This window comes from Oncorhynchus mykiss, chromosome 1, assembly GCF_057628025.1.
Source record: "Oncorhynchus mykiss isolate SJ-2025 chromosome 1, ASM5762802v1, whole genome shotgun sequence".
NCBI lineage: Eukaryota > Metazoa > Chordata > Actinopteri > Salmoniformes > Salmonidae > Oncorhynchus > Oncorhynchus mykiss.
In genome coordinates, this window is record NC_143022.1 from 63,188,743 (window position 1) to 63,206,594 (window position 17,852).

The 17,852-nt window shown below is 42.3% G+C and overlaps 1 protein-coding gene across 3 annotated transcripts in view; it reads right to left on the reverse strand.

Annotated features, from left to right (window-relative positions):
* Window positions 1-4,616: 4,616 nt before the first annotated feature.
* Window positions 4,617-17,852, reverse strand: part of LOC110525944 (mitogen-activated protein kinase 8) — a 37,602-nt gene continuing 24,366 nt past the window's right edge. The window contains exons 3-12 of one of the 3 annotated variants that reach the window (XM_036981267.2): window positions 16,030-16,159; window positions 15,569-15,627; window positions 15,016-15,154; window positions 9,237-9,402; window positions 8,979-9,050; window positions 7,993-8,175; window positions 7,786-7,910; window positions 7,555-7,618; window positions 7,013-7,093; window positions 4,617-6,664 (exon numbers count right to left, since the gene is read on the reverse strand). In XM_036981267.2, the coding sequence (XP_036837162.1) occupies window positions 6,501-6,664; window positions 7,013-7,093; window positions 7,555-7,618; window positions 7,786-7,910; window positions 7,993-8,175; window positions 8,979-9,050; window positions 9,237-9,402; window positions 15,016-15,154; window positions 15,569-15,627; window positions 16,030-16,159 (1,183 nt within the window). In that variant the 3' untranslated portion in view covers window positions 4,617-6,500. Of the gene's footprint in view, window positions 6,670-7,012; window positions 7,094-7,554; window positions 7,619-7,785; window positions 7,911-7,992; window positions 8,176-8,496; window positions 8,569-8,978; window positions 9,051-9,236; window positions 9,403-15,015; window positions 15,155-15,568; window positions 15,628-16,029; window positions 16,160-17,852 lie in introns of all 3 variants that reach the window. The other 2 variants (XM_036981276.2, XM_036981284.2) reach the window with 2 other exon arrangements.

The following is a 17,852-nucleotide window of genomic DNA, read 5'->3' on the forward strand; positions in this document are numbered from 1 at the left end:
GATGACCTGGCCTCCACAATCACCTGACTTCAACCCTATTCAGATGGTTTGGGATGAGTTGGACCGCATAGTGAAGGAAAAGCAGCCAACAAGTGCTCAGCATTCCAGGTGAAGCTGGTTAAGAGAATACCAAGAGTGTGCAAAGTTGTCATCAAGGCAAAGGGTGGCAACTTTGAAGAATTTGTTTAACACATTTTTGGATACTACATGATTCCATGTGTTATTTCATAGTTTTGATGTCTTCACTATTATTCTACGATGAAGGAAAATAGTAAAAATAAAGAAAAGCCCTTGAATAAGAATACTTGTCCAAACTTTTAAATGGTACTGTAGTAAAAATGTATACGTACACAAAGGTAAAAACAATATATAAACAGAAGTTGTATATACACTCAATTAGTATTTGGTAGCATTGCCTTTAAATTGTTTAACTTGGGTCAAACATTTCGGGTAGCCTTCCACAAGCTTCCCACAATAAGTTGGGGGAATTTTGACCCATTCCTCCTGACAGAGCTGGTGTAACTGAGTCAGGTTTGTGGGCCTCCTTGCTCGCACACGCTTTTTCAGTTCTGCCCACAGATTTTCTATAGGATTGAGGTCAGGGCTTTGTGATGGCCACTCCAATACCTTGACTTTGTTGTGCTTTAGCCATTTTGCCACAACTTTGGAAGTATGCTTGCGGTAATTGTCCATTTGGAAGACCCATTTGTGACCAAGCTGTAACTTCCTGACTGATATCTTGAGATTTTGCTTCAATATATCCACATAATTTTCCTCACTCATGATGCCATCTATTTTGTAAAGTGCACCAGTCCCTCCTGCAGCAAAGCACCCCCACAACATGATGCTGCCACCCCCGTGCTTCACGGTTGGGATGGTGTTCTTCGGCTTGCAAGCCTCCCCCTTTTTCCTCCAAACATAACGATGGTCATTATGGCCAAACAGTTACATTTTTGGTTCATCAGACCAGAGGACATTTCTCCAAAAAAGTGCAATCTTTGTCCCCATGTGCAGTTGCAAACCGTTGTCTGGCTTTTTTTATCGCGGTTTTGGAGCAGTGGCTTCTTCCTTGCTGAGCGGCTTTTCAGGTTATGTCGATATAGGACTAGTTTTACTGTGGATATAGATACTTTTGTACCCGTTTCCTCCAGCATCTTCACAAGGTCCTTTGCTGTTGTTCTGGGATTGATTTGCACTTTTCACACCAAAGTACATTCATCTCTAGGAGACAGAACACATTTCCTTCCTGAGCGGTATGACTGCTGTGTGGTCCCGTGTTCCCATGGTGTTTATTTTCTCAGGTCTTGGCTTATTTATTTTGATTTTCCCATGATGTCAAGCAAAGAGGCACTGAGTTTGAAGGCAGGCCTTGAAATAAATCCACAGGTACACCACCAATTGACTCAAATGATGTCAATTAGCACCATGGCATCATTTTCTGGAGTTTTCCAAGCTGTTTAAAGTCACAGTCAACGTAGTGTATATTAACTTCTGACCCACTGGAATTGTGAATAAGTTAAAGAATTTGTCTGTAAACAATTGTAAAAATTACTTGTGTCATGCACAAAGTAGATGTCCTAATCGACTTGCCAAAATTATAGTTTGTTAACAAGAAATTTGTCGAGCGGTTGAAAAACAAGTTTTAAAGACTCCAATCTAAGTGTATGTAAACTTCCGACTTCAACTGTGTATCATAAGATCCTTTGAGTAACTTTGGTTCAGGTCATGTTATTATATGAACCTAGCCTGAGGCATATTTCTGTCCTGCCCTCTGGAGCAGGACATGTAATGTCCATGGCCTTTTCAATGCAAAAGTGCTGATGTTCTCAAAAATACATGTTTTCTGGGTCATGGGGATGCTTACAAGTCTCTGGGAGGAAGGACGTCAACATTGCACAGCAGCTGAAACCAGGTTCCATCGGAGTGGAAGCTCCTTGGCCACAACAACACCGGGCTCCAGACAATTAAAGCTGTAAAGGAGGAAAGCAGAGAAAAAAATAGACAAGACATTAGAACCTTGCATACCAGCGATAACATTAATTCACCCCCAAGTTCAAGCAACAAGCTCAAAGTACAAAGACAACATACCTGAAGTTTTACTTGTTCATCCTCGATCATCTCCTTGTACTGGTGGTGGAGAGCATATCCATGCTGAAAGACAAAATCCAGAAAAGTTGTTTAAAACATGAATTCATTAATGTCATAAAGCTTGTTATTGTCTGTTGACTGCTACAGCTGCACTAAAATGCCCTGTACACACTTAACCTGCTTCCAGACCAACAATTGCCAACAATTCTAATAACTAACTAGATTTAGCTTCATAATTACCAGCTGGCTAGATGTAAATGGTATTAATCTAGCTAACCAGCTAGTTCAAGATGCAAAAAAGTGACATCTAAAATCCAATAGCTAGCTAGCTATTCAGCTATAATTTCATCGTTGCTAACTAGCTAGACAACTTAGTACGTATCCCTATGACGTAACATGGGGTTTGATAAGCACTCGCAGCACAGTGGCTATTTTCAGAAGCTAGATAGTTAAACATCACAAACTGGCAAACATGAAAAATAGTATTATCATGTTATGCATGCCTGAGCACATCAGCAATCACCATTAACAGCAGAACGCAACTGGCCACCTCAGCTACAGTAGCTTGCTTAACGTTGCCTCGTCCCATCTGTAAACAATGGTTCATTGTGGAACAGAGCAAGCTATAACGGTAAGTACAGTACCTGTAAGCAACTGTCTAACTGCCTAGCTATCTATATACACTACATGACCAAAAGTATATGGACACCTGCTCGTCGAACATCTCATTCCAAGATCATGGACATTAATATGAAGTTGGTCCCCTCTCTGCTGCTACAGAATAACAATCTCCACTCTTCTGGGGAGGTTTTCCAGTAGATGTTGGAACAAGAGCATTAGTGAGGTCGAGCACTGATGTTGGGCCATTAGGTCTGGCTCGTAGTCGGCGTTCCAATTCATTCCAAAAGTGTTCGATGGGGTTGAGGTCAGGGCTCTGTTCAGGCCAGTCAAGCTCTTCCACACTGATCTCGACAAACCATTTCCATACATACCTCGTTTTGTGCACCAATGCCTCCGTGTGATGAAACAGGAAAGAGCCTTCCCCAAACTGTTGCCACAAAGTTGGAAGCACAGAATTGTCTAGAATGTTGTGTTAAGATTTCCCTTCATTGGAACTAGCCCGAACCATGAAACACAGCCCCAGACCATTATTCCTCCTCCACCAAACTTTAAAGTTGACACAATGCATTGGGGCAGGCAGCGTTATCCTGGCATCCGCAAACCCAGATTCGTTCGTCGGACGGCAAGATGGTGAAGCGTGATTCATCACTCCAGAGAACCTATTTCCACTGCTCCAGAGTCCAATGATGGTGAGCTTTACAACACTCCAGCCGACACTTGGTATTGCGCATGGTGAGTGTAGGCTTGTGTGCGGCTGCTCGGCCATGGAAACCCATTTCAGGAATCTCCCCATTTAACTGTAAACTCTTACCGGTGTATGGATTATGATGATTCACTGCTTTAGCCACAGAAGACAGAGCTGTCGATACCAGCAGCTATATTCAGGACAACACTGGTATTGAAAGCTGCAGCTACACTTTACATAGTGCATGTAAAAATTAGTAAATCCAATGGCTCTTTCAAATATCCATGGTAGCAGAGAGCAGGATGTTCCATTTGACAGAGAAGCCTTGAGTGACAGAATGGACTCTCTTTCTTGTGAATGTCCCATCCCCAGCAACATAATAAAAAAAATCCCCATCCAAATCTGTCAGTTTAAGCTAGAGATATGTTTTTTTTGCATGGGCTGTGTCTCAATCCACCGCATCTGCCTATTGCGGATTTCCGCATCTGCGGGGGAAGGTGGCCGAGCTACAGCGGTGTTTGTCAGACCATATGACCACTCTATGGAGAAATGAGACTCTGACGAACACAATGGTGGTGTTTTGCTCCACGACCCACACAAGTGTCACGGGACTCGTCTGAAGTCGGTACCGTCTATGTGCCAACATCTGCCCGAACCGTTTGGGCTACAAACTAATGTGAGCCCACTTTTGTTCCCACGTTCGCGTAAACTGCATTGACGTTAAATGCTGCATACTGTATGTCGGCTCAATTACCTTTAAATGTCAAGCACGTTATAATCGCAGATATACAGTTGATTTGAATTAATCCCGGCCTTAATCTGTGTCTGGGAAACTTCCCCTGTGTGTGCTAGACTGTTAGTTATCACTTTAAAAATAGCCCTGTAAATGGTTACATTTGATACTTACTGAACTTACACTGTTAATTAAAATATCTACCTCAGGTGTTCCAAACATTCTAGGCTAAGAGATGCTGCATCTCTATTCCCGCTCTTGAATAATCCTCAGAACCACATAACTTTTCCCACGCCAGTTTCACCACACCACAGAAAAGTTTAGTGATTGTCGTTTCTGATTTTTTAAATGTACCTTGTTTATCATAGCGGTATCCGGTACATGTCCCAAAACTGACCAGACGCTAGTGAAAGCCTCCATTCATTTGTCAACATAAACAAATGTCCTTACAAGAAGTATGTGTTGAGAATAAAAACAATTCAAACATGATCAAATTCAACCCTTTATTTGCAGGAGTTGCAGGTTGACATTGTCTAACTTTTTCCAGTGTGTACATTAAGTCTGTAGTGAGGCCTTGTCCAGATCAAAAGGCTAAAATTTATACAACTGGCCTTTGCGGAAAACACCACGAAACCTGGGTTGCGCTCAGGAGGGTGAAACTTACTAGACGGATTCCACAGATTCCACTGAACGTTCCAAAGTATTGAGCCCTCCTGAACGCAGCCATGTTTCTGGTGTGTGATAGGCCTGACCACAGCCAGGGATGGGGCCCAGTTCCAAACATACACAGGTCATATAGGGATTGAACGTTGAGAAGAGGGGTGAGGGATCGGTTTGGAATCGAGCCATCAAATACGTCTTCATCTAGAAAAAGGAAAACATAGCTGGCGGCAAACCTTTTGAAACCCCTGGAGAACATCCATCTAGCATACAAATCAACCACTCACTACCTACTCTATAGTCTACAAATCATAGGTATTGCACATACACTGAAAATAAAACAAAAATAAATGTATATACATAGTACACATGGGTCGAATCAACATTGTCTCCCACGTCATCCCACATCATGGAATAGACATTGAATTGACGTCTGTGCCCAGTGAGTACGTACAATACTAGCAGTCTTCTAACATTGATAATTGTACATTTCCAAATAAATAAATAAAAAATAAAACTTTATTCACGTGTTTTTTTAAGACCGTTTGCTGTGGACTGTTATGTCAGTCAGAAACTCATATAGGCGAGGTAGTTAATGAAAACCAAGTCCTCTAACAGAGACGGCACAGAGAGAGGAGCTCAGGCGTACTAAGCTAACAAAACACTCTTCGAGTGCCTCAACAGCAGAGCGAGATAGAGAGGGGCTAAAAAAAAACGCAGACAACTGTAAGAGCACTTAAATCAAATTGAATGAATTAGGGCTAGGGGTTTTGCCTGGTCATGTAACCTGAGGAAAGACTCCTGGCCCCAACAATAAAACATAAGCAGCCAATTTGTCCCAAATTGGTCCCTTACCGCTACCCTTGGCCCCAACCCTTTGATGTTTGCAGAACTGTTCAGGTGTTTCTACTTATCCAGAACTACTACTACTGCAAACGTCGAAGGGTGAGGGACAAGCAGGAGGGACAGGGAGCAAATTGTAACTGGTTGAAGAAGTCAAGCAACAAAGAGGGGAAAGTGTCTAAAGTATTTGGGCCAGGTGATTTTATTGCCTTCCCATACTCCCATGTCTGCTCATTAACATTTGATAACAAAGCTATCTCCAGATCCAACACCCCAAAAAAACTTTACAATTACAGTCATATAATAAATAAAGAGATGTTCCATTACTAGAAAAAATAAAGGTGTAGCCATGACTCCAGAACACTACAGCTACGGGTAGGCAGAGTAACAGGGTGTCAAAATATTTTTTAGGATCCATTTAAATAGAGATGACCACTAAATACTAGAAAATAAAATATGTGTTTGTAAGGAAACACTTTCTAATAGAGAAAAGGGGGAAAAAGTTCCATCCACTGTGAGATCCAAAAGACTACAACTTACAGCATAGAAATACTGTACACAGCTTGGAGGGACAGAAGCTGACACAAGAAAATAAATAAATAAATATAATAATTTACAGCATGTACACAATCGGCAATACAGAATATAGGAGACAGAGAAATTAAAAGAAGCTGTACATTAAAAAAAAATGTTTTTAACAAAGGACCCTTAAGTGTCTCAAACTATGTATACTATGACAGGATGTGTAGGGCTGTGTCTGTGTGTGTCTGTGTGTGTGTGTGTGTGTGTGTGTGTGTGTGTGTGTGTGTGTGTGTGTGTGTGTGTGTGTGTGTGTGTGTGTGTGTGTGTGCGTGCGTGCGTGTACGTGTGTTATCTGCAGCAGGCCAGTGCTCCCAGGGAGGTGTGGCTGTCCAGGCTGATGTCCGTGTCAGAGGTCATGGTGGGGTCACTTGGCTCAGTCGACATGGAGGATACGTCATTGGCCGAGGAGGAGGATGAGGCGGGCTGAGGGGAGCTGTCAATCACTGCTGCACCTGTGCTGCGAGAAACACACAGGATGACTGATACACCTGTACTAGGTACTAGCACGCACATTTACAAACACACACACAAACACACACACTGTCCTGTAAGATACACCTGTGTGGCACACAACATAGGGTGCCGGAAGAGCCCCTCTGAGTCTGTAAGGGGTGCAGCAACCCCCCTACAGTATCCAACTACATAATTCACCTCCCTCCCATGAGTCAGATCTGCATGCTCTCTTTCAGTAACAGCATTTTACTTGTGGTGTTTTTCAAAGTGAAGATGTAATACAATAACAGCAGAGACCAGCTCACATAAGAACAATAAAAAACATCAGAAACAGTGTGTTAACTAACCTAAAGGAGGAGGTTGTCCTCTGATCACTCCATTCTGCTTGGTCCACTCGTCCCACTCATACACCTCCTTCCAGATCAGGTCTAGGAAGAGAGGGAAGGGAGGGAGGGAGGGAGGGAGAGAGAGAGACATTTGTCCTCATGACAAGTAACAAAACACAGAAATCATCACCGGGGGAAGATCATAAACACCCATTGGGGGGGGGGGGGGGGGGGGGGGGGGGTCAGTATCAGTATGACCTCATCCTATTGGACCCTGACCCTGACAAAACCGGTGACAGTGGTATTTACACCCAGCCGTTGAACCTGGCCAGCTCTGCAGCATCACGTTTCACACCATAACATAACATGGAAAAGTCGTAAACCAGTCAAATGTCAACGTTACAGTGAAAATGTTGTCATGAAAAGTGAAAGCTCCTCTGGTACAATGGAACCAAAATGAAGTCCTAAAAGTGCAAACTCCAAGATAAATCGGGCATATACGTTCAAGTATTTCAAAGTTGTTGACATACGTATGTCTAGTGAAAAGTAGTAACGTCTCTAACCTTTCCACTCCTCCACCGTATGCTCTCGCTCATCCAGCTGCTTGTCTGTGATCTTTGGAGGGGGCTGAGAGGAAAAAGAAAGCAAAGGAAAGAGAGAAGAGAGGGAAGAAAGGTTCATCCCTACATCAAACCATTGACCGTAGTTCACTCTTCTGACTAGGAGTGTCAACCGTTTCAGTCCAATTCCCAAGTTTCCCCTACAATAGATCATACCACTTGTTAAACACTTACTGCCTCCACTTCTGCTGGGTCGTACCACACGTTGATATAGGGGTGTTTCAGAGCCTCGTCCACCGAGATCCTCTTAGACGAGTCAATCACCAACATCTTAGACAGCAGGTCTCGGGCCTGGCTCGCTGGGATGGAGAGAAAATATAGTTCAGACCAGCAGATGCATACACACAAACCCTACCCACACACATTCTCAGTCTCCAGTACCTTTCAGTTTGTTGTGTTCTGAGTCTGCAGGGAAGAGGACATCCGGGAAGAGTTTGTCGAAGCTGTATCCTGCGTAGCGCGGTCGGTTCTCAACATACGTCCTCACTGATTGGTTGAGCTTCATCAGGAACTCCTGGGGCGGAGTCCCGAGCTGCTCTATCACTTTGTTCCACTGGTCAATGTCTGAGCGGGTGGAGTTAGGGAAAGAGCACACACAGATTTCTCCAACAAACACACACTTTTACTTTGTTAGAGAACTACTTCGCCAGAACTATCCCTATGTTCTAGAACTATCTGTATGTGCCGGCAGAAGCTGAGGTGATTATTGGGGAGGGAGGATGGGAGCATGGCTGTACTTGGATATGGTGGATATGGTGGATATGGTGGTGGGTGGAGAGCAAAAGCGGTGCGCTATAGAGCAGTGGTTGATGGTATGAACATGGTAAAAAAAAACACACAGGCAGGATTTTAAAAATTATATCATGGTAAAAGAGGAAAGGATACGGTCAGTGCCTGGGAACAGCACACTACCTCTGACCATCTCAGCCACAATACAGCCCACTGACCACACGTCCACTACACGATGAATGGAGAGATGACATGCAAGCACAACGGAGAGGGGGGGAGGATGAAGAACAGAGGAAGGAAATGAGAGAGTAAAGAGTTTATGGATTACCCCAAAAAAATGGATATCGCAAATAAATCAGATGAATGAAACAGAAGACGGAAAGAGTGATACATCTGATGAATTGAAGGAGAAGCATTGAATGAGTACATTGGGTAAATGAGAGTGAGAGTGGATGCAGCATGAAGAATCTGCAAGTCTCGAGCGGCGGAGCCCTCTGTCAAAATGGGAAGGAAGAAGCGGGAAATCAGTGAGATTCCTTTTCCATCTCGGAAACTGAAGAGAAATAGCTCCGCAGAGGTGGCAAACTGTTTTATTACTTAATAAGGAGGTGATTCACAGCCAGAAGCACTAAGGATACAGTCCCTTCCTGGGAACAGGATTTTGTGACGGACCATTTCTGCCAGAATACACCCCACAGACCATATGTCCACTGTTTACAACATGGAGAAGAGGAGGGGAGGGGGGTGGAGACACAGAAACAAGCTAATTAGATTTTACCCGTTAATAAAGAGACCATTGTTTCTGCAGTGGTGGTAAACGCATACAATTGTTATGGGTAGAATAAATATTTGATTTCTTGATCAATTTATTCATTGTTTGATTGACAGGTACTGACCGTTGGCCTGGTAGCCCATCCCCAATATGACCTCTGGTGCTCTGTAGTATCTGGTCACTACATAGGGGGTCATCAGTAAACCTGTAGCCGCTGTTCGAGCCAAGCCAAAGTCCAAGATCTTTAATGTACAGTCTGACTTCACCACAATGTTACTGGGCTTCAGATCCTAGAGGAGGGACAAAGAGAGATCAATATCATCAACGTTGTCATCATCATCATCAATAGCAGGGCCAAAACTGTCATTAAGCGACTTATCAGCTGCACACCACAATTTGGGGGGGGGGGGGGGTGTAGCCTGGGAAGTGTGTTCCAGGGCATTTTTTACTAAAATATTCTGGCCGACAGAATCTCCATCAGAGAGCATTATTGCATTCTTGGCAATATGTTTTCTCTATTATGTCTCCCGACCCCTCCTGTCTCAGCCTCCAGTATTTACGTTGCAATAGTTTATGTGTCGGGGGCTAGGGTCAGTCTGTTATATCTGGAGTATTTCTCCTGTCTTATCCGGTGCCCTGTGTGAATTTAATCTCTCTCAATTCAATTCAATTCAATTCAATTTGCTTTATTGGCATGACGCAACAGTTTACATATTGCCAAAGCTTATTTTGGATATTTACAATATAAAAATGAGAATCAAAATTGTCAACGGGACAACAGTAACAACAATAACCAAGTGTCAAAATAACCATACATTCAACAATAACAATAAGCATACAGTAGAGTACATGTGCAGGTTGATTGGTCTGTCAGACACTGTCCCTCAACTTATGGCAGGCAGCAATGTAGTGCGCTGCCAAACCACAGCTCTCTGCGTCCTCCCCCAACAGGACGGGTAGCCTACTCTCATCAGAGAGGTCTTTGAAACCTTGAATAAGGGTTTCAAATTTGGGGAAATTACACTCTTTCCTGACATTTTGCCAGGAAATGCAGCTCCGTCTCAGGTTCTGCTGTTGTGCAGTGGTTGTACAGCCTTTCCTCTACAGGGAGCCAGGTTTTCCTGTGTCTACCCTTCTCAATGGCAAGGCTGTGCTCACTGAGCCTGTACTTTGTCAAGGTTTTTGGTTTTGATCAGTAACCATAGTCAAATATTTAGCCACAGTGTACTGTCGAATTAGGGCAGGATAGCACTGCATTTTGCTTTGTGTTTGTGCTTGTGTTTCCCAATAAGCAATATAGTTTTGTTTTGACTGTGTTGTAATTTGGTTTATCCTGATTGATTGGATGTTCTGGTCCTAAGGTTTCAGTGTGTTAGTAGAACAGGTCTGTGAACTCAGCCCCAGGAGCAGCTGGATGAGGGGACTCTTTTCTTTGCTCAGCTCTTAGCATTGCAGGGCTTGGTAGTGATTTGAGAGGGGGTCACTGTATTTTAGATGTTTCCAAATCTTAATTGCTCTTTTTTGGCTTTTTATTGTTAGTGGATATTGGCCTAATTCTGCCCTGCATGCATTGTTTGTAGTTTTCCTCTGGACATGTAGGATAATCTTACAGAACTCTGAATGCAGGGTTTCAATGGGGTGTTTGTCCCATTTGATGAAATCTTGTTTTGCAAGTGGACCCCACACCTTGCTGCCATAAAGTGCAATTGGTTCAATGACATATTCAATTAGTTTGAGCCAAATTTTAATAGGTATTTCAATTTGAATTAGCTTTTTAATGGCGTAGAATGACCTGCGTGCTTTCTCTCTCAGTTCATTCACTGTCTCATTAAGGTGTCCAGTTGAGATTATTTTTAAACCTAAGTAATTGTAGTGTGTGCAGTACTCTATATATTTTGTACCAATTGAGAACTTTGGTCTAATTCCCTGAGATCTGGATCTTCTCTGGAAAACCAGTATTTTAGTATTTTGGGGTTTACTGCCAGGGCCCAGGTTTGGCAGTACTGCTCTAGCAGGTCCAGGCTCTGCTGTAGGCCATGTGCTATGGTCATCTGCGAAGAGTAGGCATTTAACTTCTGAATTGTGGAGACTAACAACAGGGGCTGAGGATTTTTCTAGAATAGTGGCCAATTCGTTGATGTAAATATTGAAGAGTTCAGGGCTCAGATTGCAACCCTGACAAAGGCCCCGCCCCTGGTTAAAGAATTCTATTATTTTCTTGCCAATTTTAATGCTGCACGTATTGCCAGTATACATTAATTGAATTATGTCATATGTTTTACCCCCTACACCACTTTCATTAACTTTGTAGAACAGTCCTGTATGCCAAATAGAATCAAATGCTTTTCGGAAGTCGATAAACACATTTGAAACACTCACACACATCGTTCCAAGACTCACATTCCCTATATCTATCACTGAAATGCAGGGTTGATATGGTCTTTCATTCCATTTTTGATTATCTATAAACTACATGTCTAAACTATTATCTTGGTATTATGTTGGTGGACATGTTTATCTCTCAGGGTGTGTAGGGTGTAAATATGATCAGTTGTGCGATGTTTTGGTATAAATCCAATTTGGCTTTTACTCAAGACATTGTTCTTATTTAGGGAGTTTAGAACTCTTACATTTATAATACTACAGAAAACCTTCCCCAGGTTACTGTTCACACAAATGCCTCTGTAATTTTTAGGGTCAAATTTGTCTCCATTTTTAAAGATTGGGGTTATGAGTCCTTGATTCCAGATGTCAGGGAAATAACCTACACTCAAATTAAACAGTAATTAATATAGCCAATTGAAACTTTGTACAAGTGTTTGAGCATCTCATTTAGGATGCCATCAGGTCCGCATGCTTTTTTAAATTAGAGAGCCTGAAGTTTCATATAGAGCTCCTGGTCAGTAAAATGGATTTATTTAGTCCTTTATATCTTTTTCTAATTCATTCAACTTCTCATGAATTTTCTCTCTCTCTCTCTCTCTCTCTCTCTCTCTCTCTCTCTCTCTCTCTCTCTCTCTCTCTCGGAGGGAGGAGGAGGAGGACCTGAGCCCTAGGACCATGCCTCAGGACTACCTGGCCTGATGACTCCTTGCTGTACCCAGTCCACCTGGTCGTGCTGCTGCTCCAGTTTCAACTGTTCCGCCTGCGGCTATGGAACCCTGACCTGTTCACCGGACGTGCTACCTGTCCTAGACATGCTGTTTTCAACTCTCTAGAGAAAGCAGGAGCAGTAGAGATACTCTGAATGATCGGCTATGGAAAGACAACTGACGTTCACTCCTGAGGTGCTGACCTGTTGCACCCTCTTCAACCACTGTGATTATTATTACTTGGCCCTGCTGGTCATCTATGAACATTTTAACATCTTGGCCATGTTCTGTTATAATCTCCACCCGGCATAGCCAGAAGAGGACTGGCCACCCCTCATGACCTGGTTCCTCTCTAGGTTTCTTCTTAGGTTCCAGCCTTTCTAGGGTGTTTTTCCTAGCCACTGTGCTTCTAGGCTGGGTTTCTGTACAGCACTTTGTGACATCCGCTTATGTAAGAATTTTATAAATACATTTGATTTATTGATTGACTGATGGTAAGGGAACATAAACAATGAGAGCGACAGATGGGGGACATTAGTGAAGCTACGTAGGAGTATTGGAGTGGCGTCAACATAATATATTATAAAACCGTCAGCATCCATTTCCCTCACCATATTAACAACAGTAATGAGTCACACCATTTTAACTACAATAGTATAGTGAGTCATCTTTCTCAGATTTGCATGTATGCTAGCAGCTTAGTAGTATTACATACAAACCAGTTACAGTGTTATAGAATCAAGATTATTCATTGGGATTTTCCCATTCTTGTCTAAGGTGTACAGTTGAAGTCGGGAAGTTTACATACGCGTATGTTGGAGTCATAAAAACAAGTTTTTCAACCACTCTACAAATTTCCTGTTAACAAACTATAGTTTTGGCAAGTCAGTGAGGACATCTACTTTGTGCATGACACCAGTCATTTTTCCAACAATTGTTTACAGACAGATGATTTCACTTATAATTTACTGTATCACAATTCCAGTGAGTCAGAAGTTTACATACACTAAATTGACTGTACCTTTAAACAGCTTGGAAAATTCCAGAAAATTATGTCATGGTCTTAGAAGCTTCTGATAGGCTAATTGACATCATTTGAATCAATTGGAGGTGTACCTGTGGATGTATCTCAAGGCCTACCTTCAAACTCAGTGCCTCTTTGTTTGACATCATGGGAAAATCAAAAGAAATCAGCCAAGACCTCAGAAAAAAATGTAGACCTCCACAAGTCTGGTTCCTCCTTGGGAGAAATTTCCAAACGCCTGAAGGTACCACGCTCATCTGTACAAACAGTAGTACGCAAGTATAAACACCATGGGACCACGCAGCCGTCATACCGCTCAGGAAGGAGACGTGTTCTGTCTCCTAGAGATGAACGTACTTTGGTGCGAAAAGTGCAAATCAATCCCAGAACAACAGCAAAGGACCTTGTGAAGATGCTGGAGGAAACAGGTACAAAAGTATCTATATGCACAGTAAAACGAGTCCTATATCGACATAACCTGAAAGGCCACTCAGCAAGGAAAAGCCACTGCTCCAAAACTGCCATAAAAAAAGCCAGACTACAGTTTGCAACTGCAAATGGAGAAAATGGAGAAATGTCTTCTGGTCTGATGAACCAAAAATAGAACTGTTTGGCCATAATGACCATCGTTATGTTTGGAGGAAAAAGGGGGAGGCTTGGAAGCTGAAGAACACCATCCCAACCGTGAAGCACGGGGGTGGCAGCATCATGTTGTGGGGGTGCTTTGCTACAGGAGGGACTGGTGCACTTCACAAAATGACGGCATCATGAGTGATGAAAATTATGTGGATATATTGAAGCAACATCTCAAGACATCAGTCAAGAAGTTAAAGCTTGGTCGCAAATGGGTCTTCCAAATGGACAATGACCCCAAGCATACTTCCAAAGTTGTGGCAAAATGGCTGAAGCACAACAAAGTCAAGGTATTGGAGTGGCCATCACAAAGCCCTGACCTCAATCCTATAGAAAATTTGTGGGCAGAACTGAAAAGGCCTGCGTGAGCAAGGCCTACAACCCTGAAGCTTGTCAAAGGCTGCCCAAACCATTTGACCCAAGTTAAACAATTTAAAGGCAATGCTACCAAATACTCACTGAGTGTATGTAAACTTCTGACCCACTGGGAATGTGATGAAAGAAATAGAAGCTGAAATAAATAAGTCTTGTTACTATTATTCTGACATTTCACATTCTTAAAATAAAGTGGTGATCCCAACTGACCTAAGACGCGGAATTTTTACTTGGATTAAATGTCAGAAATTGTGAAAAACTGTATTAAATGTATTTGGCTAAGGTGTATGTAAACTTCCGACTTCAACTGTACCTGCTCCATTGCTCCAAATATGTTTCCCAAATGGCACCCTATCTATCCCTCCCTATACAGTGCACTACTTTGACCAGAGCCCGGGAATAGGGTGCCATTTCAGATGCAAACACAGTTAATTAGAGCAGAAGCAGTGTTTAGATCATTAGCAGGTTCCTCTTGATCTCCTGTGGATGTAGCCAACATCAAAGCTCTGACATCATCACCTACTCTTTGTGGAGGAGTTACTGTAATCAGAGCTTTGGGCTTACTTTTCCTGGAAATACAAAAATACCCCAGAATTTGTAATGACGAGCTACAAATTATAATGATGAGCTACATTATTGCTACATTATTAGCCTAGTGTTACCCTGAGCCATACCCTGTGTCTACCTGTTAGCTAAGTGTTAGCACGTACAGCATGAGCCGATCCCTGTGTCTACATGTTAGCTTAGCGTTAGCGTGTATGAGCCAGCATGAGCCTTACCCTGTGTATGATGCCGGCATTGTGGAGGTGTTTGATGCCACACAGCATCTGGTACAGCAGGTAGGACAACCTCTCATGGTCCAGCTCCATCTGAATCACCTGGCACAGGTTGGCATCCATCAGCTCCATCACAATGTATCTACACAGGTAGGAAGTGAGATGAGAATATGCACACAAATGCTCGTACACATAACGGTACACATACGGGCACACACACATAGGCGCAAACACACACACAAACAGGAGCGGGCGCACACACCCTCCTCGTGAGGTAACTGTGGAGCCGGCTGGATGGCTTGAACAGAGAGAGCTGACATGTATGCATAAATAAGACCTTATAGATGCCAAGTCTTGGTCATGATGTGGTTTCAGTTTTTTTTAGCTGGCAGAGAGATTTCACACAGTTATTCTGGTAATGGCCGAGTCATTCTGCCACTGATGACAGACAGGCCTGTTCAAAAGGTCCTCCCTATGTCTTAATTCCTAACAGCAAGTAACCATTTTACACTGTCAAAGGTTGATCATGTTATTCGACACCAATTAATGTACTTACACATCTGCAAATTCTTCTAATGATTTTTGTGGGCTGAATACGTTTAATAAGCCAATGATCTGTAGAGGTAACATAAGCACATAAACACAACAACATTAAGTCATACAGGTTGCTTGCTAGATTAGTTTCCTCAATGTAAGAAAACACAGTCCACATGTTTGTAATCAATTCAATTTCAAATGTATTATACAATAAAACAATAAAAAGTCCCTGGATGCTGATTGACTGAATCCGCGTTCTAGTCCTCCGTATATTCACAATATAAGCTACCATGGCAAATGCCTGTTTACTGTTCTATCTCTCTGAGTATCATTGCGCATTCATAACATATTATTCCTACTGTTCCTGTCCAGCCAGGCCAATCATAAACATAATCGAGCATTATTGTCATAGAGTCTCATCTAGAATATAATCGGAACAGCAGGAAGAAGTCGTTGACCAGTGTTGCTCGGCAGACTTACATTTTTGTGATTGACACATTTCATTAACACCAGTTCTCTGTACGCTCGCTTGGCGTGCGTCTGGTTCTGGAACGGCCGACTCAACTTCTTAATAGCCACATTTCTCTCAAGGTTGTGGTCATACGCTGAACTGAAAGTCAAGACAAAGAACATGGTAATACATGAACACATCTGCGACAATGGCGTGATACAGACTGTGGTAAATAGGAATTTAAATGGATGTCTGATTGGTGTTTCTTTTCATTGGGTATTTTACTGCATATGACCTTGAAACATAACCTAAAATGAGGACACTGTCCAAATGAATGAATTCCATGGTTCATTTTGCCATTGATGGACCAGCTTTGGCATTAGCCTTGGTCCATTGATTCAGCACCAGAGTGTTTAGACAAATTCAAACATCGGGGTACTTTGGTATGTAGCTCTGAATTGTATGTTACCTTGGAAACCAATTTCATCTCAAATAAAAGTATTTCATTGGGGCTAAATAAAATAAAATATATCTCAAGCAAAAAGGATTTGGAAACAATAAACTGCAACACTTCATTTTGCATCGCATCGTTTACTACCTGGCACAAACCACTGTTCAAACATTAATGAAGTAGTATATGACTGGCAGAAAAAAACTAAGGGGAGGAAAAAATACCCAATTGTCATACTTGAGTAAAAGTAAAGACACTGTACCTTAATAGGAAATGACTCAAGTAAAAGCAAAAGTCAACCAGTAAAATACTACTTGAGTAAAAGTATAAAAGTATTTGGTTTGAAATATACTGAAGTATCCAACGTAAATGTAATTTCAAAAATGTACTTAAGTAGCAAAAGTAAAAGTATAAATCGTTTGAAATTCCTTATATTAAGCAAAGCATTTGGCACAATTGTTCGTGTTTTTTTTTTTTAAATGTACGCATAGCCAGGGACACACTCCAACACAGACATCATTCAGAAACAAAGCATTTGTGTTTAGTGAGTCGTCAGATCAGAGGCAGTAGGGATGAGTGTGTGAATTGGACCATTTCTGTCCTGCTTTCAAAATGTAATGAGTACTTTTGGGTGCTGGAGGGGCCTCCCGAGTGGCACAGTGGTCTAAGGTTCTACTAGCTGATTCGAGTCCAGGCTCTGTTGCAGCAAGCAATTGGCCCAGTGTCGTCTGGGTAAGAGGAGGGCTTGGCCGACAGCGACTCCTGTGGCGGGCCGGTTCCAGTGCATGCTGACATTGTCGCCAGGTGTTTCCTCCGACACATTGGTGCGGCTGGCTTCCGGGTTAAGTGGCCATTGTGTCAAGAAGCAGTGTGGCTTGGCTGGCTTGTGTTTCGGAGGATGCATGGCTCTCGACTTTCGCCTCTCCCGTGTCCGTATGGGAGTTGCAGCGATGGGACAAGACTGTAACTACCAATTGGATACCATGAAAAAGGGGTAAAAAAAAAACTAACTTTTAGGTGTCAGGGAAAATGTATGGAGTAAAAAGTACATCATTTTCTTTAGGAATGTAGTGAAGTAAAAGTATAAGTTGTCAAAAATATAAATAGTAAAGTACAGTACAGATAGTACAGATACCCCAAAAAATACTTAAGTTGTACTTTAAAGAATTTTTTTTTTTGTTTTTCAAATGTATCATGGGGCTGACATTTTCCATCAGGGCACTCTTGAAGAAAACAAATTGATGAACTTGTTGATTAAAAGCATTTATTTCTAAATATTTAAAAGCATAACAAACAAACGCCAATGCATTTCGGCATGATGTCAGCCTTCATCTGGGGGTAAAGGTTGTAATGTCCACATGGGGGCTCTATGAATCACATTTGAGTGGCAGAATAACCAAT